At 38.8% G+C, this 25,867-nt stretch overlaps 1 protein-coding gene across 6 annotated transcripts in view; it reads left to right on the forward strand.

Moving 5' to 3' along the window:
* The window catches only part of FYCO1 (FYVE and coiled-coil domain autophagy adaptor 1), a 47,857-nt gene extending 23,051 nt beyond the window's left edge, over window positions 1–24,806 (forward strand). For 5 of the 6 annotated variants that reach the window (XM_058830318.1, XM_058830323.1, XM_058830321.1 and 2 more), the window contains 9 exons: window positions 721–888; window positions 1,321–1,470; window positions 2,920–3,125; window positions 3,469–3,613; window positions 14,106–14,189; window positions 17,201–17,296; window positions 18,973–19,183; window positions 20,439–20,548; window positions 20,963–24,806. In XM_058830318.1, coding sequence (XP_058686301.1) covers window positions 721–888; window positions 1,321–1,470; window positions 2,920–3,125; window positions 3,469–3,613; window positions 14,106–14,189; window positions 17,201–17,296; window positions 18,973–19,183; window positions 20,439–20,548; window positions 20,963–21,038 — 1,246 coding nt within the window. In that variant the 3' untranslated portion in view covers window positions 21,039–24,806. The remainder of the gene's footprint in view (window positions 1–720; window positions 889–1,320; window positions 1,471–2,919; window positions 3,126–3,468; window positions 3,614–14,105; window positions 14,190–17,200; window positions 17,297–18,972; window positions 19,184–20,438; window positions 20,549–20,962) is intronic. The other variant, XM_058830322.1, reaches the window with a different exon arrangement.
* Window positions 24,807–25,867: the final 1,061 nt, after the last annotated feature.

Consider the following 25,867-nt stretch of genomic DNA (forward strand, 5'->3'; position numbering starts at 1 on the left):
AGCAGACGTGAGTACATGGTTTAGTTTTTACTGTATTGTTTATTTAGCTAATATAAATTCATATAAATTTCTATAATGTCTTATTACCTTATAGGCTAAGCACAAAATTAAAACAATATTGGGTTTATTTTGTAAGGAATGGAAATTTTGTACTTTTGGGCTGTTTGTTTTTTCTCTCCTCTTCGTGAAGTTTCAGGCAATCAGTAAGAATTATCTGAATGCGACCACATCCTGCATGTTGGTCAGGTCAACCTTTGTCAGGTTTCTTATCAGCTTTAGTAATATAACTCAGGATGTGTTTTCAAGGTCTGTAATGTGGGCCTGTGTGGTGTGAATAATCTGGCAGTCAGAAATAGATCTTCATTAGGCTTGCACAGAGTCCAGTAGGTTAACCAAAGCCTATGTATTTTTATATCTTTGTGCTGATGTCATCTGTATTGTTCCTAGTTGGTATCCACCATATGCTTTGCTATAAGCAGGGCGTCCAAGAAATTGGACGTGGCTGGTTGCTGGCTGTGTTTATTAGATAATGGATCTATGTGCATTTTCAGTGATGCAGAAAACTGGGGAGATTCTGTCTAGCTCTAAAAAACATGCACACTGAGAAAAATGTCACTGAAATGACCTGTTTATCAGGGTGGAGGAACCCTTCCTTCCACAGGGAGGACTTAAATTTACATGAGCTAAAAATGATTCATAATTGCCTTTGTATTTGATCAGGATCCAAAAAGAAGCTGATGAAGCAAAAGAGAAGATCCTGGATTACACTGAGAAGCTCAGCAAGGTGGCAGCAGACAAAGATAGCAGTGACCAGAAGTTATTTGCTGAACTGGATGACCTGACAAGAACAAAGCAGTTCCTTGAAGAACGTTTGATAGAACTTATCAGGTTAGCATAAAAATAAACAGTAAGCAGAAATTAAAATACTTGCTTAGGATGTTCAGGGATACTGCTTAGGTTATCCAGGCTTATATTCCCAAATTGAAGATACAAGTAAAGGCCAAATTCATTGGCAGTTGAAATTTTGCATTTCCATAATATAGTCAAAAAATGTAACACTCAATAATATCTCCTTAATTTGCTGTCTGTTTTAAAAAAAATATGTAGTTCTCTGCATGGCATGTGTTCTTCTCCCTGTCTTTGCAGAAGCTTCGGTAGGTTTTTTGATCTGCCTTTATGTCTGAAAGCTTCTCCGAATTTTAGGAGCAAAGGAATTTTTACTGTGAAGCTTTCACCAGCATTCCAGTTGAGGTTGGTTAACAATAAACCAACACTGACAATTTCTATGTGTTTTCCTTTCTTTTAACTGTGTCACTGCAGAGATAAGGATGCTTTGTGGCAAAAATCCGATGCTCTGGAGTTCCAGCAGAAGCTTAGTGCAGAGCAGAGGTGGCAGGGGGACACAGAAGTTAATCACTGTCTGGACTGCCAGAGAGAGTTCTCATGGATGGTGCGCCGACACCACTGCAGGTCAGTTGTTGAACTGGGTTGCACTGTTCAAAAGTAAAACTCAGTAAGATTGTCTCTGTGAAGGAAATATTTCTTAATGTTCACAGTTCACTGATCAAAATTGTTGATATATGACATTGTAGAGCTTGTAACCTCCCCATGAGCTTACAAGGGGATAAGACATTATTGGAAAGATCCCTTGACATGTATTAAGACAAAGATCTGGATGCAACTCTGACTTGGGACGTCTGTTAGTTTCTCATTTCTGGAAACAAGGATAATCACACCTGTATAGTGTGTTTCTTTGAAGGACTGCGCACTTCTCTGTTATGCTCTGAACAATATTCACTAAAATGGCTTTTCTACTGTGATGAAAGTATTCCAAAACAAGTTTCAACATGCATGTGCATGCATTATAAATTTGTTTTCTTACACTAGTTATGTTCAGAGATAATTAACTATTGCAGAGTAAATTTATTTTTTTTTAAGTGGATATTAGATTATTTCCCCTACAGTTAGTATTAGTTATTCAATCTAGATTTAAAAGTATTTAAAAGTATTTTAATGGATACATTTCAGGGTCCAGGGTAGTGATATGTTTAGTTTGGCTTTTTAATATTCCTTATCTTCATGACCTGATTTTTCATATGAGGAAAGAAGGAAGCACTGACACTGTTTCCATTTCATGTGAATGTAAACAACATTCTATAGGGATTAGTGAATGGTGAAGTCATTTTGAATAACAACTTTGAAATTACTCATTTCTGCTAAGGTCTATGAAAGCTGCTTGTGTCTTCACCCAGTAATGATCTAAATGATTAAGAAAAACAAACCCATTAAAATTTCCTGAATAGCTGTCATCCCTAATGGATGATTTTCTTCATGGAAATCTCAACATTCTCATTAAAAAGTAGTTGACAAGTTTAATACTGTGAGACTTCAGAGTGGAGAGGGCAGGAGGGATGAATGTACACATACGTATCCAATACTGGATTTTTTTCATTTCTGAAGGGAAGGGGGGTATGAAGCAGAGACATACAGATGTGTTTTTAAACTCCATATAATTAAATAAGTTCTGTTCTACCTGTCTGTGAGATTTGGCCTGTGTAGTATTAAGTTAATTTTCTTTTTATGTACTTAATATAAATATTACTTATTTGCATTGTTTATTTGTAGACATTTGATTGTTTTATATCTTTATATTTAATTTTTTGTATTTTTAGTTTTTTCTGTTTTACCTGTTTATTAAGGTAGCAAAGTGTGAATGTGAATTTCTGTCCTGTGCCTGACAAGAAGGCTTGCTTCACTTCAGTAAGGAGCACTGAAGGTCTGAGTTCTGCCAGTGGGTGTAGCTTTCATGTTTTTGCAGAAAACAAGACCATTATGAGAGAGCCTCAGACTCTGTCAGGGAGATATGTTCCAGCTGTATGTGGTACTTTTCTAACACCTTTGGTTTTGAATCATTTCTAGAATGTGTGGCCGCATTTTCTGCTACTACTGCTGCAACAACTACATGGTGACAAAGCCTGGTGGAAAAAAGGAGCGTTGCTGCAGAGCTTGCTTTAATAAGCCTAGAGTCGTTGTGGACAGTACAGATGACTCTGGATCCAGTGCCAACCAGGAAGGATCACCAGCTTCATTGGAATCACCTGTGTCACCATCTGAGAGGGCTTTTGGTTAGTTTATTGTTTGCATGCTGTGGAGAAATAAGTAGGGTTCTTCGAGTCTCCAAGAAACCACATGGTCACTTCCTGCTCCAATGACCTGCGGGAGGTCATGGAGTGTTTTCAGGGTGGGACTGATCCTGTCTCTAGATTTGATTGGTATTGAGAGAAATGTTTGTGTATATTAAGTGAGTGTCAGTCAGCCCAAGATTTTCCATTAGTTCTAATAGTTATCTAATACTTCTGTCAATGAAGAGGAATGGTCCAGGCTTCCCCCTTAAGGGTTTGCTTGTTTGTTTTCCAGGCAACCAGCTAATAGTGTTTATGTTTCTTCGGATTTTTTTTTTTGGCACAGTTGCAAGTGAAGCCTCTAAACCACCAGATGATGCAGCTTTTGACATAATCACTGATGAGGAGCTGTGCCAAGTACAGGAATCAGACTCTCTCCACAATGAAAGTCAGATGGAAAGAGACTCTCTGGATCAAAGTGTGACAGATCTGTGAGTAAACACTGCTACTCAAAGAGGGTACTCCTTGGGATTTGCTTTAGAATGTTCTTCTTTTTCCTCCATTCAGTGAGAGTAGTCAACCTCTGTGTAAAGTGAAGACCTCTGTTCCCAGGCCACATGTTCAGTAGAACAACACGAGATAATTTTGGTCTCTTTGCACAGTCAGCACTCAGTCTAGTAAATCTAAACCACTCCATGCTCTCCTTCCACCTGCTTCACTACAACACAGGGGAGTAGCCCCATCTCTGTGTTGTCATCAGGCCAGCTGTCATCATCAAAGTCAGCATTTAGGCTCTCTGTGTCTGTAGACTTCCTTACTACCTTAGAGATGACAGCTTACAGAAAAGAACAATTGTGTAGCTGCATCTGGCTCAAGTTCTTTTCTTACTTTAGAAAATGGGATTGAGTGCAGATTTCAGTCATTTTTTTTAACATCTACGTCTACATAAATTGCCAATGAAAAAGATTTAAGGCCATCTGAATATTTGGTTTGCAAATTACATTGTAGTGTTAGACTTTAATGTGTATCCATTTTTAGGCAAAATACTGTTTTACTATCGTTCAGATATTTTCAAATGGTTTACAATAATTCTGTGCTGTAAAATGCATTGTCTTTTGAGAAGAAAAAACAAAAAGAGCAATTTCACCTAAATTATGTACTTGCTTTGCTTCCAAGCAGAAAAATAGGTGGGATAAAGCTAAATGCCAAACTGAAAATAGTCACAGAGTAAATAGTCTGCTGTTGAGAAAGCAGACCTAGACTCTTTTTCACTCAGCAGACCCATTTCCAGTACAAACCCCAATGACTTGCAGTTTGGGTTGAAGACAGATAGTACAGACTTGTTTATTTGGTAAAAAAAAAATTCAAAATTCTACATACTTGTTTCTTGGTAAACACCTTAAATGTCTTCTGCCTACTTTGTGTACAGTCAGCACTAATATATATATATTCCTGCTTATCATGTGCTGGGCAGACATGAATGAACTGAGCTTCACATTGCCCTTGTGAATTTAATATTGCCATTGTTTTGCAAAAGGACAATTTGTGGTGTGGAATTTTTGTTTGTTTTGTGAAGAAAAAAGCGAAATATAATACTTCTTTTAATTCATGCTCATGAATTAAAATGCTTAATTCATTTAATTCATTAATTCTGCAGCAGGTATATTACAGGTAAGTTAGCTCTGGAGAAAACAACCAGGAGAAGAGAAATAAGTGTGGGTCACCATTTGTTTTAATTCGAGATTGGTCTAAATTCATCTTGTCTGACAAAGTACTCAGACAGGAAGGAAGGATTGCCACTTACAAGGGAATACTATTCTTGAAAAGCACCCATGGAACAACTTACTGGCACCATGTAAACTTTTAAAGGTTGTCCAGCTTCCCTTGTCAGATCATAAGCAGGAGAGACAGGAAATAGTGCTTTTTCCTCTGTTGCTTTTTGTTAGCAGTTTCATGAGCTGGTGGCAGAGTCCTGTCTGTGGTTGTACTTTGAACTTGAGACATTCCTAGCAGAGAACACAAATGACACCTGCCCTTTCCTATGATACCTATAATGTTTGAAGGTCTCACTAGCTTGAGCACTGGAGAAGAGAATGGCCTTCTTGCATAGCAGATGACTTGAGCATTTTGTGTTGATTGTGGGTTTGTGTTATGGGAGAGATCTAGAAATTGATAAGTGAGTCAGGTGATGGTGCGGTGCCTGTGGTGCATGTTGAAGAAAAATAGCAGGGCACAGTGCTGATTGTGTTTTCTCACTTGTTTCTGTGGTGAGAAGTACATGTGTACCCAAAGCTTGAGTGTCACTTAGCACAGGAGCAGGAAGTGCAGCATGAGATACTTTGGTTGGTTGTGAGTAAATGTGCCAGAACCACTGTACTGAGTACAAGCAAAGGTTCTGCCAACCCTCTGTCCTATCTTTGACAGCAGTCCATGAGAGATGTACTGAAAATTTTCCCCTGTGTTTTCTCCCACATTTCAAGGACCTGCAGTTCAGTTACTTTCTGAGCTACTGTTTGATTGCTGCAAATTTCTTGGCTGTACTGGGCTGGCCACCTTGAACTTCATGTAGACCAATCATCTATATTCTTTTTCTTTTGAAAGTGTCCAGCTAAATGTGACCTGATTTCTATATGAAAACTTCACATAGTCTCCACTGGCATTCCAATAATGTTCTCTTTGCATTAAATTGGATAATTTGCTTTGATACTCTGTTTGGGGAACACACAAAAGATCCAAGATTGTGGTTGCTAGATGCAGGTCTGAGGAAGACATACAAATTAGTCAGTTTTCAAGGCTAAACTTCTTTATTGAGATTTGCTGAAAATAATCCAAGCTATTTTGGTTTTGCCAGAAATTTGAACCAGCTGGTGGCGCTCTAAAAATGAAGGAGATGAGCAGCCACAAGAGGGAAGAGAAGTCAGGCTTTCTGTCCAAGTAGATCGGCAATTGACATGCCCTGCTGACATAGTTTCTTATGACCTTGCTCTGGCTGACAGCAGATATTTTCACACTGAAAATACTGTGTGTGAGTCCTTGCTGGACTGAAAATGCAAGTTGGTCCTCAAAGCAGTGAATTATCTTAAAAGGACATTCCTGTTCCTATTTGTCCCCCTTTTGGTGCCTACTGTACTTTTACTCTATTTTTCACTTGGTCTCTTCACTAAGCCCTGCCACTGTTCTTTCCTTGAAGTGACATGAAACAATTACAACAAAATTATTTCATAATAGCAAATTTTGAGAGGCTGCCTTTATTGGTACAGGCCAGTTGAGAATCACTTAAAACTCACCTTAGTCATCAACTGCAGAGGTATGTGGCAGGATAAGAGAGATGGTTGTACCAGCATAACTCTGTCTGACCTTGAAGTAGCTCTTTCCTAAAGGTTAGGATTAAGCAGCAGTTACTTCATCCTTTCAGGTTTGTTATGTGTGTTTGGACCAACCTGGTCAAAATCTTAAGTGTGAGAAGCTGAGATTAATTGTGCAATTTTGATACATCCTGCTACTTCAAGGCTCATGGGTTTTCTTTTGAACTGTTGTATTTTTAAACTCTTATTTCTAAACCATTCATATTTTCAGATTGTGTTCTAAAACAAAGAGCCCTGGGATAAACTAGTGCACTGTGTTTCCATTTTTATGTGTTGTAAGCATAGCATGCCTGCAATAAATATTGCAGCAGCAAAATCAAGATCACAGACAGCAGAAGAGTAAAAAAACCCCAAAGTTGCAACTATCCTGGTACAGCAAAAAGAGTTTGTTCATACCTTGGTTGTGGTAGAAAAACATCTCAGCCTGTCAGTGCAGTGGTTGCTTTGGTTTGGATTCTTTTTTTTTTTCCTTGATGAGTCATAACACTCTTTGCTGACCTAATTACAACTCACGTGGCTGGGCAGGGTGCAGTGTAGGCAAAAGGGGGAAGTGAATGTGGTCCGAAGCATTCCCTGCTCAGTACAGAACCAGCCAGGAAGGAGAGGGAACAGGAGCACCTCTTGCCACCCTATGCTGGCAAAACCTGCATTGCAGTTGTGTGTTGAAATGGCATCTTTGTACATGTAGTCACACCACATTCCTTTGTAGCGTTGTTTTTAGGGATATTTCACTGTGGGAGAATCAAGAGAAACAAGGATTGCCTAAGCAGGTGTTTCCTAAGGGGAAAAGTGGTGCGATGGGCATGCTGCTGCCAAAAAGGGTGAGGTTCCTCTGAGTTGCAGTGCTCTGATAGGAATGCCTGGGTATTAATGGGGAGTGAAGGAACATCCAGAGAGGGTGTTTTTTGCAAGAATGGTTTGAAGCAGTTAAAATTGGTGTCTCAAAGCTGTAATGCAAAGGACTTTGGGCCAGACCCAACCTTACCTTTATTACAAGCAGCCCACAGCTGCATAAAGTCTTCCCTTTGCTCCTGTGCAACATACCTTCTTTCTTTTCCCTATTCCAGTCTCCACACCTGTTCTACTACTTTCTGCAAGAGAGTTTGCACACTTTTCTGCCCCCTGCACATCTTTTTGCCTCCGATTGGGAGGTTGAAAAGACCAGAGGTAGAAAGGGAGAACTGGTGGAACAAGGTTGGAAAATTACAGTTTCATTACAAGGGAACCAAGGTGCCAGGAAAAAGAGATTGAGAAGATGTCATGATGCAAAGAATGTGTGGGGAATTGGGGTGTTAGAGTCCGTGTCTACAGGAACACTGCTCTGTGTTGGAATCCATGTGTGTGAGATATGATATCCCTGGTGTTTACATGGGGCCTGGTAATCTGGCAACATGAGCTCTGTTATCAGATGTAAGATACAAAGATGTGTATGGGACATTCAGACCGTGAACCTGATATTAGATGAAGGGCAGATTAAAATGCTGCTTTCTGGCAGAAATTTTAGATGAATTGTCGTAGGTTAGCTTCACCTTTAAAACCGAGTTAAAAAAAAAGGGAAGTTGAAGCTACTGGTGACTGATGGGAGTTTTTCTTCTTGACCAATTATCAGTCATTTCAAGAATTGACAGCAGATCTGACCATTAAAAAGTGAATTCAACTTGTAAACACTCCCTTAAGAAGTACACTCAGAGCTGTCTCGTTCTCTTTTTGTTTCTGGCTCTGGAGAGGTAACAAGCTCTGTCTTGGCTTCCCCCCCCCTCCCAGGCCCGGGACAAGGCCGCAGGGAGGGGGGGGGAAAAGAGAAAAGCAGTTTAGCAGTTTTGTTTAGTTTTCAAAGTCTGTTGCTAGACTGAAACCGGACACTATGAACTTTTGTAGCTTTCTTCTTTTAACTCCTTTATTACCTAGATAAACAACAGATTACTCCTTTTTCTTAGAACAAACAGAGAAAGAGAGACAATTAACATGTAAGGCATCATAAACCTACCAGAAACAGTGAAGAAAAGAGTTAAGTTTAAATAAGAAAGAGAGAAAAAGAAGATGCTTGTTGCTGAAAAGTCTTTCTGTTGCAGCTATGGAGATGGACAGTAGTTTAAAGACTCCTTTAATTCATGGCTAGAGTATGGGAGGAATAGAGTATTCAAAGTGTGGACTTTAAAGAAAAGGAAAATGATTATGATCCTGTGAGTTGCTGGAACTTGCGAGTGAAGTGAAGATTTTAAAGCCTTAAAGGAGCCAGGGAGATGGCTGTTTTCCAGGAGGGCTCACAGGGACAACTGAAAAAGATTTCTGCTTTGAATCACTTATCCTTAAAAATAGCATCCCTAGATTCAATTTGACCCATTGCACACCTCAGAGTGGTGTGAGATGGGAGGAGTGGACTCTAGAAACTCCATGGATTAGCAGAAAGAGACTTCTGTTTCTCTACGGGGACTGATGAAAAGACTCTAAAATTGAAACTGTTTTTGACCACCAAGATTGTAAAACTTTTTTTGTCTCTATGTTGTTATGTGTACAAAGAAATGATCAAGTAGTGAAAAGTAAAAGGGTTCTCTGAAAGTTTATTTTGGTATTTTTATTCTAGTAGTTTGTTAATGAACTGTCTTTATTCCTTTAAGTTTTAAGCCTGTTTTGCTCTTATTTTAATCCATATCTCTAGCAAAAAATAAATAAGTTTTTATTACTAGCTTGAAACCACGACATGAATGCAAAAGGATTTTGTGTATAGACCTTGTCCTAGATGGAAAAAAAAACCCCAAAACATCTAGAAAAACCCAACCACACATGAAACCCAGCATGAAGATTGAAATATGTATGTTTTTAATCCAGCATTTCTCATTAAATGAATGGGCTGAACTAAAACATGTAATGTATTTGAAACAACTCATAAAAGCTTTCATTAACCAACACCATTCATAGAAAAATAGCAGACCAGAAGTTTGGGAGTCAGGAAATTCAAGTTACCTTTATGTCATGAAAAGTGGAATTTTATCTCATTTTTTTCATACTTCTTGAAGATCTTCTGCACTATTAACTCAGTTACCAGTTTGGACTGAAAAAGCAGGAAGCAGTGAAGTATCATAATGAAAAGAGGTTGGTTCTAAGCTGATGATAGTGTTTTTACTAATGGTACTGTATTTCCTCTTTCACTCAGGCCCCCTACATCAGTATTTACAAACAAAGCAAACACAAAAAAAGAAGCTAAGAAATAGTTGCCAGATTTTCTAGGCAGTTTTATAGTAGGTACATGCTTGTGGCATCTGCACTATATAAAGCAGTAAAAGATTTAGAGTCTTCCTCTTTGGTGGTTTGCCACTGTTGAGCTGTAACTTGCCATTTGGCACATCTTGATTTTTTTAAATAATTTTGTGCTAGTACATCTTGATTTTCATTCCTATGAAGAAATAGAGGGTTAAGACACCCATAAAAATAAGCAGGAGCTTTTGTTATGGTAATTGCATATTCAAAGCTGCTCTTCAATTTAAAGCTTCAGTCAATGGTCTTTATCAATCTGAAGAAAGTATAGGGTATCTGGATAAGAATAAACAGGACATACAGAAAATATTTTTATAGATTTGTTCTTTTGAAGACTTTCAGCACACAGTAAGGTTTTAATAATTAGTGAGTAGCAGATAATCATGGCTGGCATGGGACTAAAATAAGCAAGAGTTACTTGAATCACTTCAAGAACCAGTTCTGTGCGATAGTTTGGTTATTCTTCCTGATATATTGCCTTATCAAAATTAATACCTCCCAAAAAACAAAGTGTGATGCAGCAAATGCTTGTGAGATCACACAGATCGAGACAGAGATTAATTTGCACATGTCATTCATTTGGTTTGACACATTTGCTTTGGTGGCAAAAGCAACAGCAATAAGCTGGTCAAAAGTGATAGACATTAGAGTTAACACTGAAATTTTTACAAGCCCCATATAATATGACATGCCACAGTGCCTGAAGTCCACTCCCAAGCAGCAGAGTGTGCCCAGAGGGGCAGCAGCCAAAGGAAAACCCAGTCAGCTATAGCCATGTTCAGCTAAAGTACTGTCAGTTTCTGTCAGTGTCTTCAGTTTCATGTAGAAACTTCAGTATAACAAAGACCGGTGCATTTCCTGCTAGGCCAAGGATGAAAACAATAAAATACATAATTTTCGTTAATATGAAAATTCTCATTTCTGTTTTCATAGGGATCAGTGATGGAGAAGTTATAATAGAGGTTAGCAGTATCTGTAGGTGCTATGTTGCCTTCTTTTAAAGGCAGCTGGGAAGGAAACATATTGAGATTTTTTTTTAGTCAGCAAATAATTAAATCCTAATGCATCCAGGAGACAGACAAAATCCTAAATGCTAACAGATAAGAGCTGTAGTAAAGCATCCATGACAGACAAAAGCAAATCTTTTTATTTGCTGAAGAGGATTGTCTTGACAGTCAAGACCCACAACAGCTGGTGGATTTGAATACATCATCTGTTACCAGATTTATACTGATGGGGACTCAAAACATACTCAAAAGACAATTACCAAGAGGCTTCTGAAAACAGCATAGGGATTAAGCTTTCTAATACATCAGTGATTTAGCGCTTAGCGCTTGGATTGAGGGTTTCTGGGGCAATCCATGAGAGAAATAGAATTTGTTTTGCCAAATGTACCAGTTAGGCTCAGGTTGCAGCCTCTGAGCATCAGAGATGTTTGACTTGGATTGGACTTGTCCCAAAAGGCAGAGTTTGAGTCTCAATGAGTACTTCAGAACTTGTGGTTCGGTTAAGCCTCATCTTGCTCTTTAGATGTCAGTCCCATCATCAGATGACAGCACTTCTTTCTTTCCCCATTTAAAGCAGCTCACTGGAACATGGAGGATTTTTATTAATGTACTACATTTGTATTACTGTCAGGGGAGGAATGGCCAATTCTCTGTCAGCCCCTTCCATCACACTCCGTCTCAAGTGTTGATGGAGTTTTCCAGTGTCAGCTCTCCAAGTTAAGGAGAAGCTTAATTCCTTAAGCCTCTCCTTAACTCAGCAGCCCTGCAGTCAGGGCTGTTGCCAGCACATAAAAGTAACAGCCCCAAAACAGCCCCAAGACTAGTGATCTTTGCAAGCTGTTCACCTGGTAAATTAAGTCTTTTGTGAGATAGGTTTATTGGCTTTTCAAAGATTTATCCCAAGAGCTGAATGCCCTCTATTGAGCTACAAAAACCATGTTTCTGTGAGATTAATCATACTACAAGATATTACTAAGCACAAGATTAGCAGAACTCACCTCTGAATCCTTAAGATTGGCTGAAAGGCCTTACCCGGTGAGTTCTAATGTACAGCAGTTTGAATGTCCCTTGGTTTTGCAAGAGAGGGAAACACGATTGAGAAAAATGAGCCCATGCAGGCAGATCTTTGCAGCAGCCTGTGCTACCATAGCTGGAGTGCTTCTGGGACTCTGACTTGTAGAGAAGTGAGCTTATATCTCTGACTACTTGAGTTTGGTACCTGCAAATGTGTGTAAAGAAAAACAGCACTAAATTTGACTTATTTCTGTAGCATCATTTATTGAAAGAACACTACTGACACAAGAAATGTAAGGCTGTGTAACTCTTTAAAAACTGAGTTCTCCCTTGTGCTTCATTGCATGTGATAGCAATTTCTTTGCTTCTAAGAAACAAACTGGGAGCAAGGTGCTAAATATTCACAAAGTGTTCCTGTCAAACAGGGGAGCAATAGGTTGTGATAACCGTCTGCTTTTATCAGTTATTTTCAGATGCAGAATAAGGTATGAGGGTGACACAGCAGTAGCTAAGCTGTGTGCTAACATATGGGTTGTGTGAATTTATCACCTATAGGGAGTGGGCTGAGGGAGTAGCTATTACTCCTGGATGGGTCAGTCTGAAGAACATTTGATTGTAAAGCTATGAAGGTGCAGAAACCACCCTGGCTGCAGAGAACCTGCAGCCTCTGTGGAGGTATAGGCTGGGCAGGGAGGGCTGGGCAGCAGCTCTGCTGAAAGGACATGGGGCTCATAGTGGATACTGGTGTAAACTCAGGAAACTGTTTCTGCTATATCTCTCCTATTATTCTGCCTCAGTTTCACTTAATAGCCTCTAAATAACTGTGTGAAAAGAAAATTCAAAGGTGTCTTAACTAGTGTTACCCACAGAGGTGTCTGTAGCCTTGGTGACCTACAGGCTGCAGCAGCAGCTTGTCAGTATTTTTAGTGTTGATATCCAGTCGTCTGTTTGCTGCCTCCTGCTGGGAAGGAGACTTGAAAGCACCCTGATAATCCCTAATTGCTTGTTCTGAACATTTTGCAAATGCAGTGTTTGAAAGTGTCTTCATCTCAGAGCCTTTGCCAAACCTCTTCCCTAACACAATGCTACAACAACAGCAACAAAATTATTTTGCACATTGTTGAGATGAAAAACAAGGGATGGGACCCCTTGCTATTTAAGATGATTTATTGGGACGTGCTATTTAAGATGATTTATTGCTTAAGTAACCCAGATAAGATACCAGTCTCAAAGGTGTGAGATTTGGAGAGAAGCAACAAGTCAGCCATAGCTTAAGGTAGTCACAGGTTTCTTCTTCACACAGCAATATATAACATTTTGGTCCAATAGACAGTTAACACAAAACTTGTTTCTACTTAACCTATCACCTTTGCCTAATTTTGCTGCACTGTGTACTGATAGGTCAAGTACCCACACACACCTCTATTATGGCTTCTAGATCCTTAGCCTACCCTATAAGTGATATTCTTACAGCTTAAACTTCTCACTATTTTACCTAATACAATTTCTTATTTACTCAAGGCACATTCTTACTTACAATTATAGGAACATAAGTTTATAATTTTTCTATTTAATGTCTGTGTACCTTCATCATTACATCAACCCAAGCTCTTTCCAAGGCTGCAAATTGAACCCTTCAGCATCTGTGGAATTTTCCATTTTTCAATTTCCCACAATTGTCTCCTGGAGCACAGAAGTACTCCTTTGTCATGATTGTTTCCCTAGCTTGCTTTCTCTGTATTGTGTCTTGTCTTGAAGACAGAGTGTAACCAGTTTTAAGGCTGGGGATTCTTTTTGTACTGTTTATTGGTTGTTTTTCTTTGTTTCATACAGGATGTAGCATAGATAAGTCATATTTTTTTAAGAAATAGCTGGATTTCCTTTATAGCAGTAAGCAGCTCACCCATAGCACACAGTGATGGATCATGTTCATGTCCATCCATCTTCTTTTGTGTAGTATTGCACTTGTCTGTGTGATGCTTTCCCATCTCAATGCATGTCAGGGTTTTCCCATAACACTTCCATCCCTTTCCCACCCATACACCTTCATGCAAGACACTGTCTTGCACCCTGTTAAAAACTCAGTGAGCTCTCTATGCCCCTTGCTCCATCCTAGATCATGCCTCTTTTCTTGCCCATGTCAAGGACTGTCCGTGGTATCCTTTCTTCTGATCCTTTACTGTTCTCTTTCTATTTTTGCTGCTCTTTGTTGGGTTGGAGAGGAAGGTTAATAACTAAGTTAGGGTGCCTGGGGTGGGTCTGAACTGCTAGATAACAGCAGGCACAGGGAATCATTGGTGCACTTCAGCATAATGCCTTTGATTGTTTCTTTGCATTTTCAGATGTGTTTGCTGGGCTAAGCAGCTGTTAGGGGCTCTGTACAGCCTCCAGTCTCCGTTTCAGGTTTCTGCCTTTCACACAATTCGGTAAGACTCTCACCTGGATGACAGAAGTTCTCTCCAGAAATTATTGGACTGCTGACAGGCAGATGGCTTCTGGGATTTCACTGCTCAGCCACATGAAGCTGACACCTCAGACATGTAGCTACAGCTGTCAGAGCTCAGATGTTTATGAAAACAGAAAATTGCTGAGTCCAGATTTGAAACAGCTTTTTTTCAGGTTTTAATTCTAAAAGTGACTTATAACCTTTAACTCACCAAGCCATTTATGATGCTGGCCACAGTATTTTTAGTATCATTTGTAAGAAATGCTTTCCATGTATAAGAACAGGCACACAGGACCAGACCATCCACCTTAGGGACCAAAAGCAGGTGCCTCAGGAAGTGCATAAGAACAAGACAAACATGAAGCAATAATTATTCAAAATTATTGAACCTCTCTCCCTCAGACACATACAGTTCCAGATCCATTATTCTCACAGTTTATTATAAATGACAAAATTCCAGACCTGTCTGAAAAATATATCTTCAATAGTGAGCAAAAGCACTATGAATATCAGTGAACCTTTCTGTCAGCTTCCAACAATCTGTCTTGAGGCTTTGCAGAATCAGAACTGTACTCTTTTTGCTCTAGCATCTTTTCCATGTTTCAGTTCTTTCTGCTTTTAGTCCCACTTCATTTCACTTTTAAAAAGAAAAAGAAGGGAAACAATACAGACTGTTTAAATAGATATTCCAGAGGATGCATATTCATAATCTGGGGACCAGGCAAGCTGCAGAATCCTTAGTGCTGACACAAAAGGTGAATGGGTCATGCAAGAATAAATTTTCCTGTCAGGGGAAAAATGCTCCAATTAAATCATGATACTGTTTCTTATATTATAGCCTATGAGACCTTAGTTTAGACTGTTAGACTTAGTGAGATATCATAAAGAGAAAGAGGATTTTCTTTGTGATTATAAGGCACTTTGATTTAATACACAAATTAGGAAACTTAGCATTCCCTTAGCCTTAGATGTGTGGTGAATGTATTGGTTGGAACAGCCAAGTGACAAGCTAACCACCTAACCATATACTGGGTTGCAGCAGCCGGAATAAGGAACATCATGTGTTAGAGGAGAACACGGAACATATATTGGTCCTGGGATTCAATTTACATTTCAGGTTTCCAAATGAAAGGTGAAATTAATGGATTAAATGAAGAACTCTAATGGCATTGTGTAGTACATCATGGAGTTTGATGCTTCTGGAAAGCCTGTAATTGTGTAGTTCTCTTGCTCTGCATGAATTCAAGGCTGTGAAGTTCAAGCTGTGTAGCTAACTTAGTGGGATGGGACACTTGTGTGGATCACAGCATGAAGCTGGTTGCTGTTCCTACTGTGCAAGCAAAATATACAAGCTCTGTATATAAAGCTATATGTAGGTTTACAAGCTATAGTTTAATTTTTTAGTTTGTTGGTTTGGGTTTTTTTTTTTTCAGAATCAGTTTTCTTATCAGGTTGTATACATATAGTTAACAGTGAAATTATTTGTATCAATAAGTATTCGCACAGATGTTGTACTAACATTTACAGACCAACACATAGTAAGTACTTTATTCCTACATTCCTAGTGTCTGGTTACAGCTCGGATTTTGGCACTTAATTACAGCTTTGAATCTCCCATGCACATCCCAGCTGTCTCTTTAGGGTATTAACAGTAGTGGTGTGAGTCTGAAGAAGTCAAGAGTTACTCAAGAAGCTGCAAGAATAAAAGAATAGAATATTGAGATAACAGTTCAGGAAATGTATAGATAGTGGGTTCAGTTTAATTTGTAGTCATAACAGTAAATTTGTCCTGTTTCCAAACAATTATGTCACTGCACTAAACTGACATGTGATTGCATGTGTTGACACAGTATATTCAGGTGCTGCACATGACAGCCTGAAGGAGATATTTTCTCTGGTTTTCTGCTCAGCAGTGTTGCATATAGAGCAACGTCCCATTGGATTTAAAAGAAAATACCAAACTGTGCATTGGTTTTGAGAATTGGTCTACAGCAAGTCTGGCAATTATGCTCTCTTGTGGCATTGCTATGCTTGATGGTTCAGAAGCACATATGGTATTGCATTTTACTAGATTCCACTAGTTTTTGGAAGGAACCAACCAGCTGGTTCACTGTAAATAAGAGTCCTTGGCATTTTTTTCTGGGAACAACAGCTTAATTGTCTCAAACTGCTGGAATGCAGAGAAACAAAATAAGAATAAGTCAGAGAAGCTCTAACTTACTTGGAAACTACCTGTGTTTCCTGACTCTCAAACTCATCCTTCTCTCTGTGTCCAGCCCTGTAATTCATACCTGGTGCTACTCCAGTGTTCACCTAGTGCATACGCCTTTTCTGAGGTAAGGAGTGGATAGCAGGTTCTTCCCTCTGCTTCACTGTTCACACTGGACACATCATGGTGTGGAGGAAACATCTTGCTTTGTCATCTTGTAGCAGTATATTTGGTGTATTTGTGTTTGAATCATACAGTGGTTTTTGTACAAAGACACATCATAGCAATTCTACAGCAATAAAAGATGTTCTGTGTACAATTGTCAGAGTAAGGAACTGGATAATATGTCTGTAAAACACCTTCTAGATTAAATCCAGGGAGATTTAGTCCTTTTTATCCTTTTGCAAGCTTTGTTTAAGGGACAAGTGCAGACTGTTTTGCTTTTGTCTGCTCCTCAAGTTCCCACCTGCCAGAGAATCTTCAAAACCTGTCATCATCTCAATAAGAAATTTATGATTGTAGAAGAGATTTTCTGGACATATATATATATATTCCTCTTAGCTCATGAAACCAGGAACAGTTTTACGTTTGTGCACAGTGGTGAGCAGAAGGAGGCTGCAGTTTTGCCCAGTTTTGTCACTTGAATGTGTCAAGTAAGAATCCTAGAAATTGGTATCAGGACTATCAAAACATTTCTATTTTAGGAAGGCATCAACATGCAGATCGTATTCCATCACATACTACTCAGAGACTCATGATTTTCCTTCTTTTCCTTGTTCTAGAAACAGCACGTGTAATTCTTCAACCTTTGATGAATCCGAAGACTGGCAAGTTGCTCAAGATGCTGAGATATGCTTGCTGAAGTCAGGAGAAATTATGTAAGCAGAACAATTTCATTGCTATAGGTGAAAGCATAAAGGCTGAGCTCAGATATCAGTTATGTGAGCACAAGCCTTGCAGGCTCCTGGAAGAGCTGCTCACTTGTGTCCCACAGTAGAATTTGGTCTGAGGAGGATGAGAGGGTGTAACTCAACCATGCAGAACAGCAGCAATGAGCCAAGTCTTCTCTCTTCAGTCTTAGAAAACTTCAGTGCAATTGGGGAAGAAGAAGAAAATATGTAGGTCCACATCACATTTCCTATTTTTATTGCAGGACTTATTATCAACACAAAGGGGGTTTAGAGAGAGGACTGTGCAGTCTCTGCAGGAAACTGCAAGGGCAAGTCAGGGAATGCAGCTCCAGTTGGACCTTTGCCAAAGGGAGGGGAATTTATGGCTTTTTGGAGTATATATCTGTTATTTGTTGGTGGCTTCCCAGAATCTGTTTTGCCTTGTAGATACATGCTATAGCATAAAATGTTTGTCTAAGCCTCAGCTCAAGCTCTGTGTGTACTGTATGTGCACAATTCTCTGCATGTGTCCTGCTCAGAAATTCCTAGTTACATATAGTAGTGATACAGCATGTCACTTTCACAGCCAAGAAGGGAATCCAATGTGTGGAAATGCACATGACTTAGAGAAATTCACCTTTGCTCACTGTCCCCTTAAACCTAGCTTTGAAATTTTGCCTTAGTTATGGGAAAGGTTTTAAACTTTTGACTGCAAGGAGATTAATCAGTCCATGTTTCAACCTTGTTGCTGCTGTTCAGAGATCCAGGTAAATGAAGCAGTAACTAGAATCATAGCTGCGCTGTAAGGCAAAACTTAGAACAATATTTAGTTTATTAAAATCAAAGGTCACCTGAGACATGACAGGATTGTGGCTTACTCTGATCTCCTTGATTTGCAAACAGTTTATTTGGTGTGAAGAATGACAGATGAGATTAGTTTCAGTTGGGGTAATGTAGGTGAGATCCCACAGATCTTAGAAATAGGAAACTTCAGGTTTCCCCTGAAGAAAGTAACCAGTGTTCTCCTGCTTCAGGGCCTCGCTTTTCACAGTCTTAAATAGATACCAGAATGAAGTCAGCTAATCTAGTGTTGTGGGACGGCATCCTCTAGATGCTAAGAACTTAATTTTTAACTGGAAGCATTTTCAGTCAGTTTTTTTGCAGCTTGGTTGGGTTAAACAGATCCAGATGTAGCGTTAAGTGCTTCAGAACAGAGCTGCTGTTCACTTTCCATCCACCTGTGCCCTCTGTACTCCTGATCCTCCTGTTTTCTATGCAAATTTTTATATTCACCTAGGAAGGTGAATAAATGAGGTAACTTACTTTTTGTTTAAAAAGAACAGTAGAGGGCAGCACTCCTTTTTTATTTGTAGTAAGTCTAAAAGCTTTATTCCAGCACTGGTTTTCTTTAGATGAGATGAAATGAAATAAATAAGTGAACAAAATCCACTCATGCCAGAGCAGTGAAGGTGCTTAATATCAGATAGCTTTTTCATAGTATTTACCTTCACCTGAGGCTGAATTTTCATGCGTCTTGTGGACCTGCCCCAAGTATGCTGTGGAGTCTACCTGAAATAGATGGAAAATAAAAATCAATGATTAGTGGTTTTGTCTGAGAAAGTGGATTGGATCTCTTCATGTAATCATATATTACTCCCTCACAGGATGAAATTGCCCCTTACAGTAGAAGAGATCATGAATTTTGGAGAAAGCAACAGAGAACTGTTCATCAAATCCAGCACCTACAGTATAATTCCCATCACTGTTACAGAGATGGGACTAACAATTAGCTGGATCTTCTCATCAGACCCCAAAAGCATATCCTTCAGCGTTGTCTACCAAGAGTCTGAAGACACACCACTGGATCAGTGCAAAGTAAGGCCTTTGTCTCCTTACTTCCTTAGAGGTTGTGTTGCTCTACACTCATCCAGCCTACAGCAGTTGACAAGTATTGCTAGGAGGTCTTCACCAGAATGCCAGTTGCTACTACATTAAGGATTTGTTTCTCCAGTTAAGCTGCAGTTCTGCTAAAGGCAAAGCTACTTCTTTAATGTTGCCTGTGAAAGTTGAGGTGAAAAGTGCTGTAGCTTCTATTGGTTGCATCTGAAATTCACCCAGAATTATTAAGCAAAATTAAATGTCCAAATCTGCAAAATTCTTTTTTTTTCTCAATTTCACTTAGTTTGTAAAAATCTTTAAGGCTGTTTTTGCCAGGCTCTTGAGCAGAAGCCACAGGGAAACATAAATTTCTTGGTTCACCTACATTTCTTAAAGCATATACTTAAGTGTCTTGATGGTGTACAAAATCTCTTTGCCAGTGTCCAAGGTACCCAGTTTTATATGTGCTGTCCATATTTCATGAGGATTACAGATTAAGTGAATAAATTTTACTCAACTAATTACACAGTTTTGCTGAAGACAAGACAGCTGTTGGTTTAATCCACCGTGGTAGGGTGAACTCTGCAGCTGTGATTTACTGGAGGAATAAGACATTTATATAGCTTATGTTAATTCACTGCATGGTTCTTAACTCCATGTGAAATATCTCTTTTTCTTAATCTGAAAACTGAATGAAGTCTGAATGCTGCTTTTGTCTTGATATATTTATTTGGTAAAACTTTGTTTTATAGAGTCATCCTTGATCTATGTCAGCTGCTCTTCTGACAGGTGTGCTAGAGTTTTATAACAAGACACTTACACACTTTTGCTGTAAGCTCAGATAAACAATTAAGATTTGCTGAAAAAGCTTATTTTATAACACAGAGAGTATAAAAACATATTAAAATATATATTTAGCTAAATCCTGCTCTTGGATATATGGATCTAATGTACCACTTGCTAAAGTTACTAAAGTTTCTTAGATTAACACTTAAAGGTTCAGGATATGTTTCTATCTATAAAGCAGAGATGAATAGCTACAGGTTAGTGCTGTAAAGATATAGTCAAAGGAAAACAGATGTCTCACAGTGAGATTTTAGTTTGGGTGAGTTTTTAATACTAATCAGAGTAATCAATTTTGCAGGCATAGATGCACTTTGGGAGTTTCAAAGTGGCTGAAATCAAGGTTTTCTGAAAATGCCAATTTACAGGGCAAATAGCAAACTTCATTTTGATTTGTATTGAATTCCAGGTTCTTATCCCTATGACTCGCTGCAACTCTCATAAGGAAACTATCAGAGGACAGGTGAAAGTCAGAAATGCTGGAATCTATACCCTGATATTTGACAACACGTTCTCTAGGTAGGTCCTAGCCAGGTATAAAAGGTAAAATAATCTTGGTGTTACAGACTGTGGAACTGATCAGATGTACCATTATTCTGTCATTCAGAAGTATAAGAAATTCTTCCTCGCTTGCCAAGAGGTGTTCAAGACTGAATTTTGGTTCTTGTTCGTGTTTGTTTTTTTTTTTCTACACCCACAGCAGAATTCCACTCTTCTTTCTGAACCTCTGGGAGGGTTAACAGAATTAAGCAAGTAATTTGTGGCTCATTCTAAGACAATTTACTCAGGCCCATGTACAGGCCTACTTCTTTTTGACAGCAGTGAATTTTTTGCCCAAGTGTAAACTGAAAGACTGTGTATATATTTTTAAGGCTTCCTCTCTTCTTGGCTTCAGCTAACATGATCTTTTTGTTCTCTTTCTTTCCTTGACAGGTTTATCTCAAAAAGAGTGTTTTATCACTTGGCTGTTGAGCGACCTGTTATCTATGATGGAAGTGATTTCCCATAGCCTTTACTACACTACGTATTTTTAATTAAATTTTTAAGATATGCTATTATTTATGTACATGTGTAAGCATTCTGATTGCCACTGTGTTTGAAGACTTTGAACCTATGCAATAGTTCTAATGCACTTAAGAATAGATGTGTACACTAAAAATGGAAGCCTTTTTGGGAACACTAATGGTTCTGTACTGTGTACAGATTGCTGAAAAGCCATGATGTTTGGTTTAACAGGTCAACAATAATAATTTTTTTTTCAGTGGGGAGAAAAATAAGTGTGGGGGTGTCTAAATGTAAACTGAAATTCTCTGCTGAAAATTGAGCTATTTTTCTTCCAAAAATATTCTTCAAAAGGAAATTTAAAGAAAAATACCTATTTTTGACCTCTTCACTGAGGTATAAACATAACCAGCTCTGTTCTGCTGCACTGCTCTCACAGTCAGAGCAGCAATTACGCAATACTTCAGTCTTCATAGGCAAATGTTGTAATCCATCTGGAATTTTTCATCTTTTCCAAGTTTTATAAGCAGCATACCATAGGAGTTTTATACATTTTGGGCTAAGATTTGGTAAGTCTTAACTGGCTGTTTCCAATGCTTTGGCACAGAATACCAGTTAGAAAATAATAAACACAAAGCAGCAACTCTTTTCACTTTGGCTCACTACTCTGAATGTTGGCCCATGGAACCCAGTTCCTGCGGTGAGCACCAGTGGCAGAATGCAGAACATCCCCTGTGGAATAAAGTATTGGTCACTGGGTGATATTGAGAAGAGGAACATTCCTTTTTCCTGCCTTAGCACCTTAGTCATCAGCATTCACAGGAAAGCACAGTTTCTGAGGAGATCAGCAGCATTTCTCTCTCTCTCTAGACCATGTGGAAGACAGCAGTAATGTTTGAACAGTCTCAAAACATCCATCCAAAATGGAATATATATCAAGCCTGGTGAGCTCTCCACCCAGTGGTGTTAGTGTGTTCTGTCCCTTTCCTAAGCCCAATCCAATTGCTAACTTTCCATCTCAGATCTGGGGGCTGTTTACACTGCCTTTTAAGGGAAGACTGGGTTCTCACTCATAGAAAATTTCTATGCAAACCGTCTACTTTCTGAATAGAATTTCAGCTTTTTATCAAAATACCTGAAAGTGGATTTTTCTATATAAAAAAAACCCTGTCTTCCAATAGAATGGCAGAACATTTGGCAGGAGAAAGAAGAAAAGCTCTTTCTCCCAACCCGCTCTCCTCGTAATTTAAGTGTGTCTGATTTTTTTCATGTTACTGTTCTCCCAACGAAACCTCAGACCTGGAGGGTTTTAGTGCAGCAGTTGGTAGAAGACCAGCACAACCTGTGATGAACCCTGTAGAGACTTGGCTGCTGTAGCTGGCATACAGGGGTCATGGTGGGAGACAGAAAATAAAGCATGAGACGAAAGAAGAAAAAAGGGCAAGCATAAACTGAAGCAAATGGTTTAGGGAGATGAAAGGGGCAAAGTTGTAAATGTAAAAGCAAGGAGAAGGAATTGGAGGAAGGAGCTCAGCTAGGGAAGGTGGTCAGAAGAGGCCAAGCTGGTATTTTTATGTTTTGCTGGTCCAATCCAATACCTGTAAGGGATCTCCCACCCCAAAAGACTGCTTGTTTAAAAAGTGGAGATCACAAACTAAGTGTTGGACATTTACATAGAAACAGCTGAGGCAGAGGGAAATTTCTGATTATAGAAAAAAAATAAATAATTGCAGTTAAAGGTTGCTCATAATTTTTTCCAGTTGTTGTATAATACAGTAATCTTCAAAAGATTGTGAAAGAATGACTACTTTTCTTGGAACACCCAGGATTTAGGTCTGGCTCATCGATAGCTTTCCCTTGCCTTCAGCTGCCTTTTTCCCCATGGTGGTGGTGTGCTCCCAACCCTCTGCCAGGCAGAGTGGTCAGTGGAAGGTGCAAACTCCTGAAGGCTGCACTGTGGTTAAGCCCTGACCTGGTTGTGTGCATGAAAATGAGATGGATGAGAGACTGACATGAGCAATAAATGGCCTCAATTGGTTCATGAATTACAGCATATTTCAGTCTTGAAGCTATGTTTTATATTTAATTAGGCAAGAAGAGATTATTTATTGCTTAAGAATGGAGTACTATGTACCATATACTATGCAATTTCACTGAGCTGTTACTGAAGTCTGCTGCAGTATTCTTTTAAGCTTTTAGGTGTGGTTTTTAAAAACATTTTGCTGTTGTTTACTTAGAATACTAATTTTACTGGGATTATACTTCTTAAAATGCCAAATGTAAGGTAAAGGGACACTGTCAAGTATCTTCAGCAAAATATGACATCTCTGTTAAAAAGTATTTGAAGTCTCTCTACTAAAAATAATTTGACAGCCTTGCCTCTTGATTTCCTCTACACATCTTCTTTAAAATTTTTTAAAAAGTTCTTTAAAAACTTTTTAAAGTTCTTTAAAATTTTTATCCTGTGGCAAATATTTTTAAGCCCCTATTCATGTAGCTCTTAAAATTATTGTCTCCAATTATTGTCTCCAATTATTATCTCCAAGCCAGATGTTTCCCTGGAGGTCTCTCATGTTGACAGTCCTGAGACTGCTGAAGCCCATGTTTGGGAGAAGAAAAGCAAATCCACTGGATTCTCATTTAGCATTTGAGTCTTTATGGTCCCTTTTCTTCAGGTTTTCCTATCCTTTGAGAGTAATTTTATGGCTTTTTTTTTTTTTCCCTCTCTTTGAAAGAGGACTAAGAGTGAGAGTCAGAACCTGTAGTTTAAAGATGAAGAGAAAATGTTTGATTCTGACCAAAGACAGTACTTAAGAAGAAAAAGTTTCAGATTATGAAATACCAGGCTGGTAACGTGCAAATGGACAGGAATACAGCTGTTCAAAGAAGCTTCCCAGGAGCAGTAATCCCATCATAACAGCTGGAAGAGGCTGTGCAGAGACAGCAAAAAACCTGACATTAGTAGACACCTTTTGCTTAAATGTCCCAGACAGTTCATTACTGGAATCATGGAAACCCAATAAAGGACTTTGCACAAGGGCAGGCAAGAGATTATTTCATTCAAGCACCTCATTCTTCCATTCATAAAATGCCTGTTCATGTGAGTTATGCCGGCAATACTGAAAAATCCATTTATTTATAAGTGCTCAGATGGTTTGTTGAAGTGGGCTTTTTATTATCTGCAGCAATGCAATCAAGATAAAAATATTTTAAATTGATCATGAAATTAATTGAAGGAGATGTCACATTCATAGGACAAAGATTGTGATCAGCATAAGCAATGAGATGTTTTTCTGGGTGCTGGAAAGGGTAAGGAGATATGGAGGGTAAGATTTTTTGTTTTGAAGAGGTTTATGCAAAGGAGAGAATGTAGTTTCTTCAAGAAAATGACAGTGTTCCTTTACTCAACATTACTCAATGTTTCTTTATGAAAAATGAAAGAGGTATTGCACAAGAGTCTACCATGTTACAAAATAGCAAAGCTACAAAAACCTGTCTTCTTTCCTAAAACTGAAATTGCACTATAGTTTTAATTATGCTCAATCACTGAGGTTGTAACTTGTTCAGAAGCATCTTTTGGTCTTAACTGCCAAAGAATTGAAAGACCTATTCACATCAAACTTTCTGCTCCAGATATGGGAAAAATCATGTATACCAGTGTGTCTGTACAGTTACAGGAATGTAAACGGTTGCATTGGGATGTTTTTCTTGATGCTTTTTTTTTTTCCTTTTTTAACCTCAGGAATTTAAGAATAAAATTCTTTATCATTGTGAATGTTTGTCCCTTTTTTGCCTTGTAGAGATAGCTTTGTGTGGAAGATAAATTGGATGACTGTATAATCTACTTGGGGTTTTTATTAAATTTATATTGTGCCATCCCTTCATTTCAAAGCTACAATCACCAATAGAAGTTTCAGAGCATCTCCAGAGGCATCTGGAGTCCTGCCTCCACATTCAGAAGCTTCCCTGTAGGAGAGACTCCAGCAAAGCCTAATCTGGAGTGTGAGGGACCTGCAAAGAGTGAATTTTACATATAGCCAGTACCTGTGTAAGTGATCATCCCATGCTGTACCTCAGCTCTGCAGGGAAGTGCTGCAGCCATTGAAAGTCTTTGTGTCCATCTCCAGTAACACATTTTTATCCATACTGGATAATACCCTCTCCCTTGGTGCTACGGGAAAGGCTCTCCCAACCCTACTCCTGCCTTAGATTTCTCAGTCTGTGCCCCAAGAACAGGCCTTGGCACACATGGGATATCATTTTTCTGTGGGGACCATGTGAAGTTGTTGTAAGGTCGTGGTATCCTCTGCATTAGTCCGTGAAGTGTCACAGGGATGCTTTGAAGTCCAAATATAGTAATAATTCCTGTACTTTCATACTCATCACTTCCCTGCTCTCTGGAATGTTGGGGTGTGACATTGTTGGCTGGGTTCTTTTTCCCCAGGACTGAGATTAACGAGAGAGAGAGAGACTGTTTTCTCCTGTTCAGGCTCAGTTTATTCTTTCCTTATCTATATTACATATATAGAGAGTACAGGGAGCTACATACACTAAGATAGAAAGGTGCAAAACAGAGAACGAAAAATCTTTCCAAGGTCTTTTATTGTGTCTATTTGTCCAATAATCAAATGCCGAGTAAGTTATTTTTCTTAGTGACCCAATGACCGACACCTGTGTACTGCACTGTGGATTTCTTTATACAGTCACTCATTATTACCCAAAAACCCTTAGAAGAAGGAGAAAGGGACAATGCCCTAAATTGTCCATGTTGTCTCTTATTTTCTAATATAGCTTAAACCCTAAACTAACTTTTTCACCCAGTGACTTAAGGAAACT

The sequence above is a fragment of the Poecile atricapillus genome, chromosome 2, assembly GCF_030490865.1.
Source record: "Poecile atricapillus isolate bPoeAtr1 chromosome 2, bPoeAtr1.hap1, whole genome shotgun sequence".
NCBI lineage: Eukaryota > Metazoa > Chordata > Aves > Passeriformes > Paridae > Poecile > Poecile atricapillus.